At 39.4% G+C, this 15,683-nt stretch overlaps 1 protein-coding gene across 3 annotated transcripts in view; it reads right to left on the bottom strand.

The window, feature by feature from the left end:
- Nucleotides 1-15,683, bottom strand: part of MPDZ (multiple PDZ domain crumbs cell polarity complex component) — a 248,930-nt gene that overhangs the window by 80,011 nt on the left and 153,236 nt on the right. For all 3 annotated transcript variants that reach the window (XM_089678090.1, XM_089678091.1, XM_089678092.1), the window contains exons 25-27: nt 4,164-4,268; nt 2,105-2,197; nt 1,786-1,963 (exon numbers count right to left, since the gene is read on the bottom strand). In XM_089678090.1, coding sequence (XP_089534216.1) covers nt 1,786-1,963; nt 2,105-2,197; nt 4,164-4,268 — 376 coding nt within the window. The remainder of the gene's footprint in view (nt 1-1,785; nt 1,964-2,104; nt 2,198-4,163; nt 4,269-15,683) is intronic.

The following is a 15,683-nucleotide window of genomic DNA, read 5'->3' as shown; positions in this document are numbered from 1 at the left end:
AAGGCACCCTTTAAAGTTATGGACAGTCTCCAGTCGCCCCATTCTAAAATGTAAATGTAATGCGTCAACATTCAGACACATAGGACACCCAATGTTAGAGGCAATTTATTTTTCCAAAGCAAATACACTTTGCTACACTAGTACTGACTAGTATTCCAATGTTTCTCTTTTCCCTAGGTTTTTCTCCATCGCTCAGCTAATGTGACCCCAGTGCTGATGAAGAGGGTCAGGGGAGGGTCAAACAAAGATGCTGTGCGGACGACCAAAATCTTCCTTATCAACTGACAATGTCATTGACTGCTGGGATGCTGGCGGCAAGAAGATCATAATGGAGCACAATGAAAACTTGTGGCTTTGTGTAACAAAAAGGCAGGTTTAATCTACCTCTGGCTTGTACACAATTTCTGGGCAACTTTTTAAGCATTTTGCTAAGGCACCCCTGAAGAAACCTCAAGGCACCCTAGTTGAAAAAGTTATATCTACGCTATACAGTGCAGATGCGCAAATCTGCCACTCCAGCTATTGGAATATGACAGCTGGCCCCTCTGGCTGTCAAATACCAGTACAGCGACTGGTAAGGGCAGGTAAGTGAATACTTCCTCTTGAGTAAAAGAGGTTCTAAACTAATATCTTTTTTTCCTAGTTGTCTTTGTAAAAAAGAAAAAATGCATCAATGTAACAGTACAGCAACAGAGATGATCTTTACCATTCTGGAGTTATAACATAACATCCAAGACAACATTGACAATATAAGAACTGGCGGCCATCCTCATTTTACAAAGCCAAATAAGTTTAGTAAATGGGGTACACAACCAAACTGTGGTGTTTTGAGCCACTGGGTATGGCGTGATAGCAATACTTAAGACACTTTTGCTTCAGTCATTTTTTTCCTATTTTAATTTCTAACCTAACTTGAGAATAGAACAATCTCTTAAAGAGGAGATTCATGAGGAAAGGGGTTACTCTGAAATGTTGGGTTCTTCCTTTTCCTCTATCTTCATCAGGGTCTGGCTCTGTTATTCTATTCTGGATGCTGAATTTCCATATGTATTTATGAATATTATCTGCTATACGAATAAGTGGTGCTCAATGTATTCTTTTTGGATAAATACTGGAAATAAAAAGTGTAGCAGATATCTTTGCTGTATTATGCTTAGTGTGGTATGAACTACTTGGATATTGGTACGTATTGTAAAATAATGTTCAAAGGTGGAATACAATGTAATTGTAAATGCATTTTAGTACATGGCGTGCTTGCTCTATATATTTAAAATGATTCTCCTAGTACTGCACTTGAATCTGAAACAAAACAAATAGCTGGAAAGTATGCATGTTGAGTACAGTAACCATATTTTTTTGTTTATAATCTCTTTCAAGCGCCAGCTTGAAGATCTGACTGGTTGCTATGGGCAACACTTTACTCCAGTGCTCCTATAAATTGTCATAATATTGCTAGTAGTAAAAGTGCTTAGAAGCTTTTTTTTCCCCAGGTACCTACACTAATGCAAAAAAAAAATTGTGACATAATTTAAAATTAAAAAACATTTAGTTTGCCTATGCTGATATGAAAATTTCAAAGAACTATTATACACATTCACTTTTGATTGAGAAAAACATTACACATAAACTGTGCAACTAAGACTGGTAGTATGGAACAGTGAGATGACATGTTTTCTTCCTGCTACCTGCACTTGAAGGGTTAAATCCCCCACATTTTGTGTTCTAAGGCATTCAGCAATGACTGTTACATATGCCTGCACATTACAATGATCTTCCAGATGGTACCTCCACAATCCTATCTCCAGTTTTCAGAGTTCCATTTTTGCCTGCAGGACTGTCCTCTAGAATGTGTTTGATGAAGATTCCTCTCATCACTTCCCCATTGCTTAATCGGCTTCCCATGCCTCTGCCACCGACAATGCTGATCCCCAGAGATTTACCAGGCTCCCTCCAAAGCTCTACCCTGTGAGGATAAAGAGAGAAGAAAGAAATGCTTTGGATTATACTAGTTCAGGCCTCATGTTGTAGACAGAACTAAGAATTTGTATTTAGGGATTTTTGCAGTATACAGTAAGGACAATGAAATGCAAATAGCTGTATAAACCTTCTTGGAGTATTCCAGTTGCTGAATGCTGCATGTTCCAGTTCACTTTCTTCCCCTTCCCCTTCTTCACGCTCAGGTAGCTCTGGAGCATCACTGGAAAAATCACAAGCTTCTTTAACTTTTGTTTACAATCAAAATGCTCAAATTCTATTGGTATGATGTAAATGAGTGCTATCAAATAGAATTGTAGTGAAACAATCCAAATTCAGCGCAGAAGCTAAAAGCAGGCACCAAAAGTTGCCTTTACCAACTTTCCTTCATTTCCTACACCCCTCACAGAGCACCATACTTGTGTCACTCCATATGTCAAGGTGACTTCCATATCCTCCTCCCTGCACTGAACTGAATTCATTTAAGGTCTTCACTTAAATTTAATTTAACTACAGGTTGTTTTTAAGTCTCTTCTATGATATACTTAGGTTGTAAAGAGATTGATGTCCTTCAAATTCAATCAATATTTTCTTTTTTATCTTTTCCTGCACCCATAAGACAATCTAATAATTCCTTTTTTGCTTGAACCAGCTTCTGTGAAAGAATAACTCAAAATAATTCCACTTTTATAGTAAAAAAACTATTTTCCTAAATACAAATGAAAACTCAGACAAAACCTTTTTTTTACAAAGAATATGTCAACTGTAAATTGCTGTGTGGGTCTGCTGGAGAGCCTCCACCTCCAGGACCTTTGTGAACGTGTCAGAGATAGTCAGATGGGTAAATATTTAGAACCATCCATTTTTAATTATTTTTGTTTTGCAATCTCTATTCCTTTCTGTCCTGGGGATTCATATTCCCTTCATTATGTGCTCTTCTGTAACAAAATATTAAAAGTGAGAGATCTTTCCAATGGAATAACAGACACCAAAAAAAATCTACCCTTTTCTATACTCTATTCAAAATTCATTAACAAACAAAAAATTAAATTTTCTGGAGCTGGTCTTTTACATGGAGAGGCTACATTCTTATGCACCATAATGCATTCTCATGCAAATATAATTTTCAATACCAAAAATATTTTTTTTAAAATACACATGCAAATGTGTCAATAACGTCCTAATAATCCATTCAGAATTGTGGCAACTAGATATCAGCAACGCACTGCAGTTTTAGAACAGGGGCCACCATCAAGATAAACACAGCACTCCCTTTAACAGGCTTGGCTTTCTTTACCTTTGACCCTACAATGACACAGTCGCCTAATGATGCACTGAAAATAATATTTAGGAATGTTTTTTGTAAAGGGGTCCTAACATGCAAAAAGAAAATCTAGAAAACACAGTTCATGGCTCAACCTAGCAGCAACACAGGATGTATACTTGAAGTAAAACATTTTAGATAGAGTAAGGGAGGGTTATAACCCTGTCAAGATTTTTTTTTGCCTTCCATGAACCCTTTTGGAGATTTCCCTTCACTTCTTGTCCCATAGCTAATCAGGAAGTGAGAGGAAATCCCTGCCAATTAAGGGAATTCCTTGGGGATCCCCAGGTCACCAGAATTAGTGTCCCCAATGGAAGTTTTCCCCTCTATTACTTTTCTGGGGACAACCTTAAATGTGGGATTTTTCTTTTACTTTCGATTTTAATGCTAATGGTAAAAAGGACAAATTGAGAGGGTGAATCTCCTTAATGGGGACACAGACAGCAATAAAAACCGGACAGGTGTTCTAGTTCCTCTCAACTCCATGTAAAACAAAAAAAAAATCATACTTTAAACTAGGATTATGGGCCTGGCTGAAAACGATACACAGCATTTAGAGGAAATAAGTATAGTTCTAGTACTATCTTTTCAATAACAAACAGAAGACTTTATCAGTTGAGCCATATCTTTAATTATGGGATATATAATTTTAATCCCAGGGGAGAAGGGGATCATTTCTGTGCAAAATTCTATTTTAAATAAGCTAATCTGCCACATGACTGATTGGTTTGTTTTGCCAAATCAAGTCAAGTCAAGATACCATTCTTGAAAACAACAGCTTCAGTTTTTTCTTTTGCCAAGATACTTTTCATTAGTAGATGTTCCAGTTTGGCTTGATAAAATATATTGCTATATCACTTCTCACCTAGTGTTTTGTACAGGCAAAGGTTCAAGTGATTGTGTTCCTTCACTAAGTTGGCCAATACTTGATCGATATTCTTCCAAATTCTCACTTGGAACATATGTAATGCTACAAAAAAGCACACAGCATTAGTGCAAACACTGGAGAATGAAATTATTGTAGTGTGTAAATTAACAAAATGAAATAAATGAATTCACAGATGACCACATTTACGCATGAGGGGATTGCAATAAAAAATAAACAAACCTCTTACCAAGTCAACTTACCCAAAAAAGTTTTAGGGCTTTGAATTTTTTTCTGTTCTCACAATTCAGTCTTACTTGGATACATGTAACCTACAGTATAAACCCACAAACTAAAGACGGGAGACCCTATTTTTTTACGTCAATGCAATGATGATGTATCATCAACAATGTATGCAAAGGGCCTGACATTAAAGTGGAAGTCTGGTCAAAACCTAACAATACTTAAACCAGCTCCCACCCCCAAGACCTATACTAACTACTCTGTAAAGAAAAGATGTGTTTACTTACACAGTCTAAGGGCGCTCTGGTCCGGTCATCCGGTCACATGATTGGCTTTCAGCGCCAGCTTCAGGGGAGAGGAGGTACAGTGGACAGTGGATGTCCCATAAGTCAATGGGTAGAGCAGCGACTTCCAGCTGTTCAGGAGGAGATTCTATCATCTCCTGAATGGCTGCTTTTATTTTCTTTTAAGCTGAAGGGGGATGTTGCAGTGATATACCATGTCCCACTGACACAATTGGGAGAGTTTGACAGGCTATGTCACCTGTCAAACTCAGCATGCCAAGTTACATTTGCCATGGCCTCGAAGCAAAGCATCATGGCCATGGCATGTGTATCAACTCTTCCAGCTGGCATGCTAAGCTGGCCATATACAGTCTCTACTACAGTGATCTATTTCCAGCTTCTAGAGGGACCCCACAGGTATGGTATATGAATAGTTACATTGATCCAAGCTGGACCAATCTAACTACAGTATATGAAAAAAATCCATACTTGGAATCCTTCTTTAAGAGGAGATTTCTCTCACATTTTAAAAAAAAACTCCTACTTCCTGTGGAGTCTACAGAAAAGGAAGTGAAGGAAGCAGATCCCCTGTTTCTCCCACTGCAGTGTTACCGGCTTCTCCTCCTCTTCCACCGAGAGACTGGTTTCAACATGTACATCCCCCACTTACCCAACCTCACCCCCGCCACTCCGATATCCCTACCCCCTATCCCCACCGCAGCACTGCCAGCTTCTCAGTGTCATTGTTGATCAGTTTCAGGATTGAGAACAGAGGGGGGATAGTAAATATCATATTTATCATCTCCTTCCTGTCCTCAATGATCAGTACTGATCACTCTTTGTGTTCATTTATAACTGAAGCAAAGTAAACATTGTTTTACTATGCTTCCGTTTGTGAATGAACATAAAGGCTCTGTACAAAGTGCTTCCTGTTCATTCGTTGAGTGTAGAGAAAGGGATTGGAGAACTGTGCCCCACCCCTAATCCCTTTCTTTGCTTCAAAGTCCTCCCAGGTGGGAGGTGGTGGCAAGGAGTTAAAGTCTAAAGCATAGATGGCTAAATGGGAAAAAAATAAACATCCCTTCCTGTTGGGACACTGTATTCTGACAGCAGCACTCTTTACAGATGCTGATTGACAAAGGTTCCTCCTGTCAATTAACTCCAAAGACCAGGGAGTAGGGGGGCGGGGCCAAATCCTGCTGTCTGTGTCAATGGATGCAGCAGTGGGAGTCAGAGGAGAGCCCGCATGAATGCCCCCATGGGAATCGGCTTCCTATTGGGAGCACCAGCAAAAGATGAGGAGCCAGGAGCGCAGGCTGAGGACCAGAGTAGAAGAGGATCGAGGCTGCTCTGTGTAATTCTATTGCACAGAGCAAGTAAGTATAGTATGTTATTAAAAAAAAACAAAAAAACCTTTACAACCATTTTAACCCAATACGGCTTTATCCTTTAGATTTAGTGGACATTTTGTAGGAATGTTGTAAGTTATGCTGTTTGTATCTGATAATAATGATTTTAGTACATCTTTAGTGTAAATCATAATTTTTACACATATCGTGAGACCTACAAAACCAGTAGCACCTCCTTTTTATTCTACGAGTCCTATGCTTTCAGAATATATATGCCTTTGGGAGTCTTTTTCAAACTCTGAAAGCTATAAGTGGAAAATAAAAGGGAAAATGGTCTGGCCACCTGACTTTAAAATTGGAGCGCAGGGTCTGGCTGTGACAGGTTTAATATCTCTTCCACTACAGCTAATCAAGCACCACAGACTGTGCTTGATTTGTTGTGCACCCAGCTTTCCAGCCAGGATTTTGACAGCTCTGAATCCAGAAATGCTCAGCTGAGCGCTTCCAGGTTCACACACAGCAGAAAAGAATAGGGAACAGATGTCATCCGCAAGTACCATAAAAGTGACTGGTTGACTTAGATCACTTTCACACAAAAGCCCAGATCCGACTAACACAGAAACAAGTTCACGGCTATGACTGCAGATGCAAGCTTGTTTTAACCGCTTCAGCCTTTGAACATATTAGACATGTCCAAAGAGCTGAAGAGGTTAAAGGAATTATGTCATGAAATAAATATGAAGGCTGAACCATTTCTGAAAGTTCAACTTGCAGGCTTCCCTGCTAATCCATTGGCTTCAATAATTTGGGCCTGACCTGGAACAATTATTAAGACTGCTAACTTAACCCTGATTTCACTTGCTACGTGCTTCCTCTAGTTGTGACTCAGAACACATTGATTCCTGGGAATCATCATGACATTTTATCTAACATTTTCAGGATACTGCCAATGGCAATTTATATATTTTTCATAGCAGGATTTGTTTACATGTAGTCTGCATTCTGTTTTTTAAAGTAAATGATTATTTTATGACTTTTCCCTTGCCCTTGTCATTCTACTGACCAATGTGGCCAGTAATGGAAAACACATTTAGACAGGTCTGTGGCATTTGGTGGAACATTACCTCAGGCAAATCAAAGCCTTAATGTATGTATATATACTATATATATGGTGCCAAGAAAGTGAGGGGAGAGTTGGAGTTAGAAAGTTAAATAAGATAACATTAAAGTCCATAAAAGTCACTATGCAAATGGCCTCTGTAGAGTGTAAGGAATTCACTATATGGTCTGTAATACAAGAAAAAAAAAAACAGGGAGGGCCACCAGCTAAGTATAGTTATTTTATTAAAAGCAAGGAAGAGTTAAAAAATTGCACTCACATAAATATGTACTGTAGGTAAAAGCATGATGTAAGAGCAGCCTATCGCAGTGCTCCATGATTGATGGCTTGTGACATCATGTTGCAGGATAAAATCGTACACATTTGAAGTCCAGCCTGAACCCTACAATGCTCTGTATATGATACCAGAGGATGTTACATGCTTTTAGTTATATATTTATGTGAGTGCAATTTTAACTCTTCTTTGCTTTTAATAAAATATCTACACATAGATGGTGGCACTCCCTGTTTTTTCCTGATTTACAAATATCAAAGCCTTACCCTGACCTATATCTTCTCTGTGTAGACTACTGGTCTCTGATAATGCCACGGTAGTACTAAAAACCAGTTTACCAACTACTCCTATAAAAAAAGACCACGGTGAGACTAAGAACCTTTTTTGTTATGAACATCTCAAAACACAAAATGTGATGCTACTCCTCTATAGATTAGCATAAAATGTAAATGACCAATGAACTAGTCCGCATAATGAGATATTTCCAGACTATGCTGTTGTGTATATTTTGCTGACTGCCTCCATAAAGAACCATTATATTTCTCGGAAAAAGGATATTTAATAGGATTTTCATGGAAAGGAATGAGTTACAAATTGTCAATAATATGTTCTTTCTAATAAAGACCTGAAGAGCACTGCTCTGACAGAAGAATACACGTAATTTCCATTTGATTTCATATTATGTGCTAAATTGAATCAAGGGAGATAAAAATACCATGAAGCCCACCAGCACCTTAATCAAGCATCACAGCTGGTGGCTACCAACACAAGTGCTTTGGGAATTAGCCAGTAAACATGACGATATCACAGCTAAAATGAATTTGATCCACTGCCTGGCACCTGGGTTTTTTGACTGACATCCAATGAGTAGGAGTCAGATAAACAACTCATGAATGCATGATCAAGATTTTGCTTTCAATACAAAATGTGTTGTCTATAGGAGGAGGGGAGAAATGCTTTTTCTTCAGATTTTTGCTTAATAATAAAATCGAGGCTGAATGCTTAAAAGTAAAAAAGTTGCCATTTAAACTTTCTATTTTCAACTTAATAACAAATATCTTATTGATTAATAATGTTTTTATTTTAGGTCTCACTTCATTTATTTACATCTCGGCTCTAACTTGTTTGGTTTGTAGTGTACACATGATGTGGTCAGTTTAGACCAGTGGCTTTCCAGCTTACACAGATATCTTTTTTAATACTGTCTTTTGAAAAGGTATAAACTAACTGAAGGAGCTTTAGAGTCCTTTATGAATTTGGTCTGGCACCCCTTTTGTGGCTTAAAGAATACGTTCACATGTTGGGAAAAAAATCATAACTACACATATTTTTGCAGTGGATCACAGGTGCAATGTCAGGCTCCTGCAGACAAGCCCTATAGCTTTCAATTTGTACCTCTGTATGGACTGTCACTTTAAATGCTGCAGGGCAAGTGAAGGAACTACAAGTGCACTCTCAGTTCACTGAGAACTACAAGCCACCTGCTGCGGTGGCAAATGGGACTTGCAGTTCTCTTATTCACAGATGAATGAATGACACAGTGTGTGTTGAAAAGTGACAGTGGATGTGGGGAGAGGAGCTCATGCCTGCTGTAATGGTGGGGAAAGTGGCAGTGGGGGTTGAGGGGGGGACTACTGGAGCATGTTAATCGTTACACCCTAAATATGGATGTAACATGCTTCTAAAGATGAAGTCTTTAAGCGCAAAGTAATGTTCCTGGGTACCCACTGGAGGGTAGCCCTGGCTGCATGTAAGCCTCCTAACCACAGCAAGTGAGCTCTCTGAATGACTTTTTTTTTTTAACCTTTACTACTCTATCAATAAGCATTATAGTCCTAGTGTGTATTGTATGTATACCTCCGCACCTTAAGCAAATGTTTGGGCAATATCAACATGTAGCAAATTAAATAAGAAATGTTTCTGCAAACTTTAATATCTAATTGCTGTTTACTGTGTTTGTTTAATTTTACAGACTAGTATTAAAACAACTGGGCAAGTACAAATGTTTAAAGCCCATCTCAAGGAAAAACTTTACAGCCTGTATACTAGCTTTAAGCACCATGTCAACCAGTAGCAGAAACAGCTCCACTAGCAGAAATTACAGCATACAAACATTTCAAAATTTCAAACATTAGAAATGACAGTTTTCAGACGTTTTACAGTTAATATGGCATTCTGGCTTTCATCATTTTAATGGTCTATGTCAGTAGGCTTTGGGCTTGTGTTGATGGTTTCAGTTTGACATCTATTTGAGATTCATCTCAGATCATTTAGAGTTCACTGACAGGTGCACTCGACTTGCTTTAACCACTTTGCATCCATAGAATGTATAAAAACATCTTGGATTGAAGTAAAGTATCATTTTTTTATAGCCAGCAATTGGCTGTTCATTAAAAGTGATCTGGGTGGTTCTACAGCCACCCGATCACCTTTACTGAAGTGAGAAGTGCAGCAAACACATCTGTTCCCTAATATTCTCTGTGTCTAATGAACCCAGAAAAATAATAATTTCACCTAAACCTAACCCCTAAATTTCTGTCTAACCCAGGGGTGGGCAATTCATTTACCCAGGGAGCCACATGAGAACCAGTGACTGTTGTGGAGGGCTGAACTTAATTCTCTTGAACATAAATTTTTAACCTGGTAAGGTCCGTAAATACGTAAGCATATAGAAAACAAACATCTGGCGCTAAGAATAACAGGTCTGAAATAGGTCTCTTTCAGATGGGCAGTGGTAAAATGGGTGTCTGAGCTACAGTTTTACTATCCCTCCAGCAGCCCACCAAAGTTCTAAAATAATAGCCGGACGTGGCTGTTTAACTCGGCACCACTTCCTTATGGAGTTCAATGGAGCTGCGCCATAACTACTTGCAATGACACAACTGCAGCGTGGTAGTATGGCAATATAGGGTAAAATTGGGTGGTAAACTCACCCAACTGAGTCCAATGGGGATACACCATAACCGCGTGAAATGCACATGACTGCAGTGAGGTAGTGTGGCATTATATGGTTAAATCAGGTGGTGAAGAGGCAATATAACTCACAATTTCCTGTCAAATGCCCACAGAAAAGCACTGTGACTGAAAGGAGAGAGAGCCTGAGATCGGTACAGCAGGGACTTCTGCAGATCCTTATCTGGAGTGAAGAACAAATGCACAGTTCTTGAGATTTGCAGGGTGTAAACATTAACACTTTGTCAGGTAGCAGAGTGGCAGGAGAGCATCAGGACGTCTACTTGACAATGTTCTCTCGACAGAAATGAGTCTCCGCTATGTACCAATCAGCTCCTCAGGCTCTCTCCTTCCAGTTCCCACAGATCAATGTGGCCCTGGAGAATAAATTTACCCAGATCTAGTCTAACCCCTCAACTGAACTCCTAACCGTAACCGTGCACTTTAGGCATATTATCATGGTGATAAATATCATTACAGTGATCCTAGTGCCAAAAATACAAACACACAAAATATTTCAAAGGCCCAAAAAATCATTGCCACAATAGAATGAAAAGAAAAAAAATGCCTCTGTCATACAAGGCACATCATTGGTGCCAAATATGCAAAAATGTCTGCCACCAATTTTAGCTAATCTGTGTTTAGCACATTCATTATACAACAAGTAGAATTGGTATTTGGGCCTGGACAAATTTTGCAGAGATCTAGTAGCCAGCTGAAAAAGTTAGGATTCAGCAAACAATAGTCAGATGCTATGGTGATTGGTATTTCCCAACCTTATTTTACTGACATATTTACATTAATTCATGAACTCAAAGTAAAGCGTGTGTGTGTGCATAAATATATCAGTAAAACAGACCCAGACAATTCCTGGCTGACGTTGCCCTGTTTTTTTTTTCTTTTTTTTGGACAAGCCAACGCTGACAGTATTGATTTATACTGGCACATAGATACAATCTTGTCCCCTATATCCTCTCAATCTCACAGTATTGACCCATACTGCTCCCTCAGTCTCACAGTACTTACCCATATGCTTTCTCAGTCTCATAGAAAAGACCCATATGCTCTCTCAATCTCTTATACGCAACACAAACACAGTGAGGAAGAAACTCTTGTGACTAATTGAGGAAATCAGAACAAATTAAACTGGATAGTGACCTACAAAAATTCTTCTGTCAGGAGTCTCTTGTATAATTACTGAACTACTGAACTGTTACAGACTGCCACAGACCAAACGTTATTGCACACATATCAAACTGTGAAAAATAAAGAAGAATTGAGGTGTATTCCCAAGGAAAATTGTTAATTTTTATACAGTTGTTTACTGTATAAAAATGAATCATGGGATATCAGACACAAAGTGATCTTGAAATTTTAAAGTGATTGTAAAGGCTTAAGGTTTTTTACTTTCATGCATTCTATTACCATTGGCTCCCACTACTGTTAATCACAGCCAGTGAGCCAATGAGGACAGAGAAGGGCCATGCTCCATGTGTGACTGGACACACAAAGCAGCGGCTTGGGAGAGACCCTACTCGGATGCCCCCATAGCATGTTGTTTGCTATGGGGGAACCAGGCAGCCACCAGCAGCAGGGGCCTGGAGTGCTGGTGGGGGACCCAAGAAGAGGAGGATGGGAGATGATCTGCGCAAAACCATTGCACAGAACATGTAAGAATAACAGGTTTGTGATATTTAAAAAAACACAAACAAAAAAAAACTTTAATATCACTTTAACTTATATTACCAGGGTACTGTAAACAACTGTGTAAAAATAATCAATCTTTGGCAGTGGCACATTTTAATTTATTGTTATTATTTTTGCAGTTTGATATGTGTAAACAGAAGTTTGGTCCATGGTAATCTACAAACAGGTTTTATTGCTCTGGTAGTGAAGAAATCATGTTTCTTCTAGGCACAATCTAGTGGTAACTGGAGAAGCTGTAGTCAAAGAAACTGCATATAAAATGCTCACAATTCCTGGTTGCCGGAGCACCTTCATCATTTTGTCCAGCCCCGTTTACTGGTTTTGATCCACATTCAAGCAGGTCTGTATAAAGCAACCAGACTTTTGCTGTGCATGAAAGTGGAAATAAAGGCCAAGTAAAATGTGATAAAAAATGATCTGGTACATGGAAAAGTAGTTTTGTAGGTTGCATAAAGAATTGGATATAGTGTCAATAAAAATATTTATTTGTAGTTAGGAACAGTGTAGAAAAAGTATATTATTAAATTATAGAAACACATTTATAGCTAAATTTAGTATTCATACATCTCTGTTTATGTAAATAAAAGTAGGATTTCATACTCACCATAAATCCTTTTTATGAATTACTGTCTACTGTCAGTTTATAGTACTGCCTACAGGATTATTGGACAATGGCAAACAAAAAAAAAATCTGTAGGCCAGACTAGAACAGCCTCTCCTCTTCCCAGCATAACATTGATTATGCTCATGCACAAACACAGAGAGTTGGGACTAAGGTCCCTTAAAGAGGTCCAAGAAAACCATTTTACAGTGAGTATAAAAATCCCTTATAAAAAGGAACTTGCCAACATGACCAGGACCAGGACAGGAAATCAACCCAATGTTTAAAATGCAGAAAAATGATCTTAAACTAATGAGAAATGACTGTACATGTGGGAGCACTAAACCATGGACCAGTCGAGATGCTAGTCAACATGAACCCACCAATGAGTGGAAAAAACAAATAACTCCCATTAGGGAAGAAAAACCCCCCAACCTGATCTGGTCAACAAGGAATGTGACCAAAGCCCTTAGAAGGAAAATGTACCAAAAAAGTAGCCTAGAGCAAAATGCTCTTGTAAAAAAAACAGCCAGCAGAAAGGCTCTAAATCTTTTCTCATCTGAATCATGTGGGTCAAAAAATGAGGAGAGACTGTCGGTGTAGACAAACACTTTATTAAGGAGAGACTTACAAACGACAACTTGTGAAGGGTGAGAAAGTGGGTCCTGAATCCACCTATAGAAGCCAGGACTCAATCAAAGTTGATTAGGGCATTCTCTATATCTGTCAGAAAATACCTGGTGCTGCTAGTACTGGTGAAACTAGTTTTTTCAGCCTGTAGATAGCTCAGGGTGACACAGAAACCTCCTCAGACATTTTGTACCTGCAACACAGAGTCTGAGATGCACCTTGGAGCGTGAACCTCTCTTGTACAGTATGTCCAGAAGCTACCAGTGGGAGTAACTGGCCTCCAAATGATTGCTCTTATGTGGATCAATGCAGATCTTCAATTATATCCTTGATGATGATATTAAAGATAGGTCTGAAGAGACGGTGTCCTTTGAACACCAAGGAAGACAGGAGTTGCTTGGATCTGCCTCTCAACATTTTAACTCTGCAAATCTAAATGGACAAGACAGCCATACAGTATAACACACAAGCTTGAGTGCTTCTAGCAAACCATTACAACTGAAGCGTAGGGCTCTAGACATCAACTGCACACACTATATCAGGAAGAGGTTCACCGTGAAGATACAGAGAGCTCTTTTGAAGGATTTAACCCATTCTGCCAAAGTATGACAGAGTAATATCACAGCCAGAACAAGCCTAAAGGCAGAGTCCGCCAGTGAAAACTGGGTGCCAAGAAGGGATTCTAACTGCTTGTCAGTAAAATGCTTGGCCTAGAGACTTCCTTGTTGAATTCAGATGTCAATGCCCCCCAGAAGTCCTTGGAATCATTGGGAAAGAGTGAAATGGGGTCATCTCCCATAGTGGGATCATCCCCTCTATGTGTATATACAGCACATTGCGAACACATGGTGGTGATGCAGTTAGCTCAGAGTACAAAGCATGACCTCAGATACTCATAAACCCATGCAGTTATTAGCTAATGAGGCCAAAAATAAAAGTGTGTATAACGAGCGCTCCGAATATTTAAATGAATAAAATTATAAATATTTGGGTATCCAGCAGCAATTGCACCGACATAGGATATCCTAAAAACCCAGTAAAAACAAATATAGATAGGTGCAGCTCTAAAAATGAATCCAACAAATAAATAAAATTACTCCACATATAGATGTATACGGTGCTATTGCACCAATCAAAGATATAAATACACAGTCTAATTAAGCGTGAAAAAGCATGCATACTTGACTTGGGAAGGTCAGCAATAACAGGTGGTGAAATCCAACTTCATCACTAATAGTATTAGTCCTTGTGATGTGACTCTGTGCACCAATCTTATAAAATGCACACTCACCAGATGCACATGGAATTTTTGCATTAAATATTAAATCACTGCGGGATCCCCCTTTAAATGGATCAGCCAGCCAGGAGTAAGGATCCTTCATCCGGACACCAGCCTCTTGTGCAGCTACGCTTCCTCTGGGGGTCTCCACGAGCAGTTGGCTCAGAGCCAAGCCATATATGAAAAAAGGCTTATAGTGTAGTATTTAAAAGGTTCAAATTTATTGTGGATTAATCTCCATATAAAAGCAGGTAAAAGTATCCAAAAATATCCTCAAACAGTGACGAAAGAAAGTGCACATAAATATATATATATATAAATTAATCTATCTACAGGTGGCTGTATAAGCCACTTTCCAAAATGGCCACCGGACCTGCATTCGGCTCTGGCGGCGTGATGTCACGACATTAGGGCTCCTCCTTAACGTGTTTCGTGCAATAGCACGTTATCAAAAGGGGTGTGCCTCTCGTCGAACGTCTCTATACAGTCTATTTATAGGGTAAAGACGTACGTACATGTGCAGTGCAGGACGCCCTTTTCTCTGAGTACAACAGGGCCACGTAGGTTAAGCCGCATGCGCGGTCTTCACTGCGGCCACGATTCGGGCAACAGCTGATCTTTAATCAGCTAATGCCGTACAGCTGAGAAAAGAGTGCTAGCTTAATGCCAATATGTCATGCACCCATCCAATGTGCCCCATTACTAATTACTACTGGATGGGTGCATGACATATTGGCATTAAGCTAGCACTCTTTTCCCAGCTGTACGGCATTAGCTGATTAAAGATCAGCTGTTGCCCGGATTGTGGCCGCAGTGAAGTCGGCGCACGCGGCTTAGCCTACGTGTCCTTGTTGTACTCCAAGAAAACGGCGCCCGCGCACTGCGCATGCGTGGACGTCTTTACCCTATAAATAGACTGTATTGAGATGTCCGACGATACGCACACCCCTATTGCTATTGCCCGAAATGCGTTGAGGAGCCCTAACGTCGTGACGTCATGCCACCGGAGCCGAATGGAGGTCCGGTGGCCATTTTGGAAAGTGGCATATACAGCCACCTGAAGATTAATATATATATATAT

The sequence above is a fragment of the Staurois parvus genome, unplaced genomic scaffold (genome assembly GCF_062004578.1).
Source record: "Staurois parvus isolate SC_StPar_1 unplaced genomic scaffold, SC_StPar_1.0 ptg000198l, whole genome shotgun sequence".
Taxonomy (NCBI): Eukaryota; Metazoa; Chordata; class Amphibia; order Anura; family Ranidae; genus Staurois; species Staurois parvus.
The sequence above is the reverse complement of the archived record's forward strand: the minus strand, read 5'-3'. Positions and strand labels throughout refer to the sequence as shown.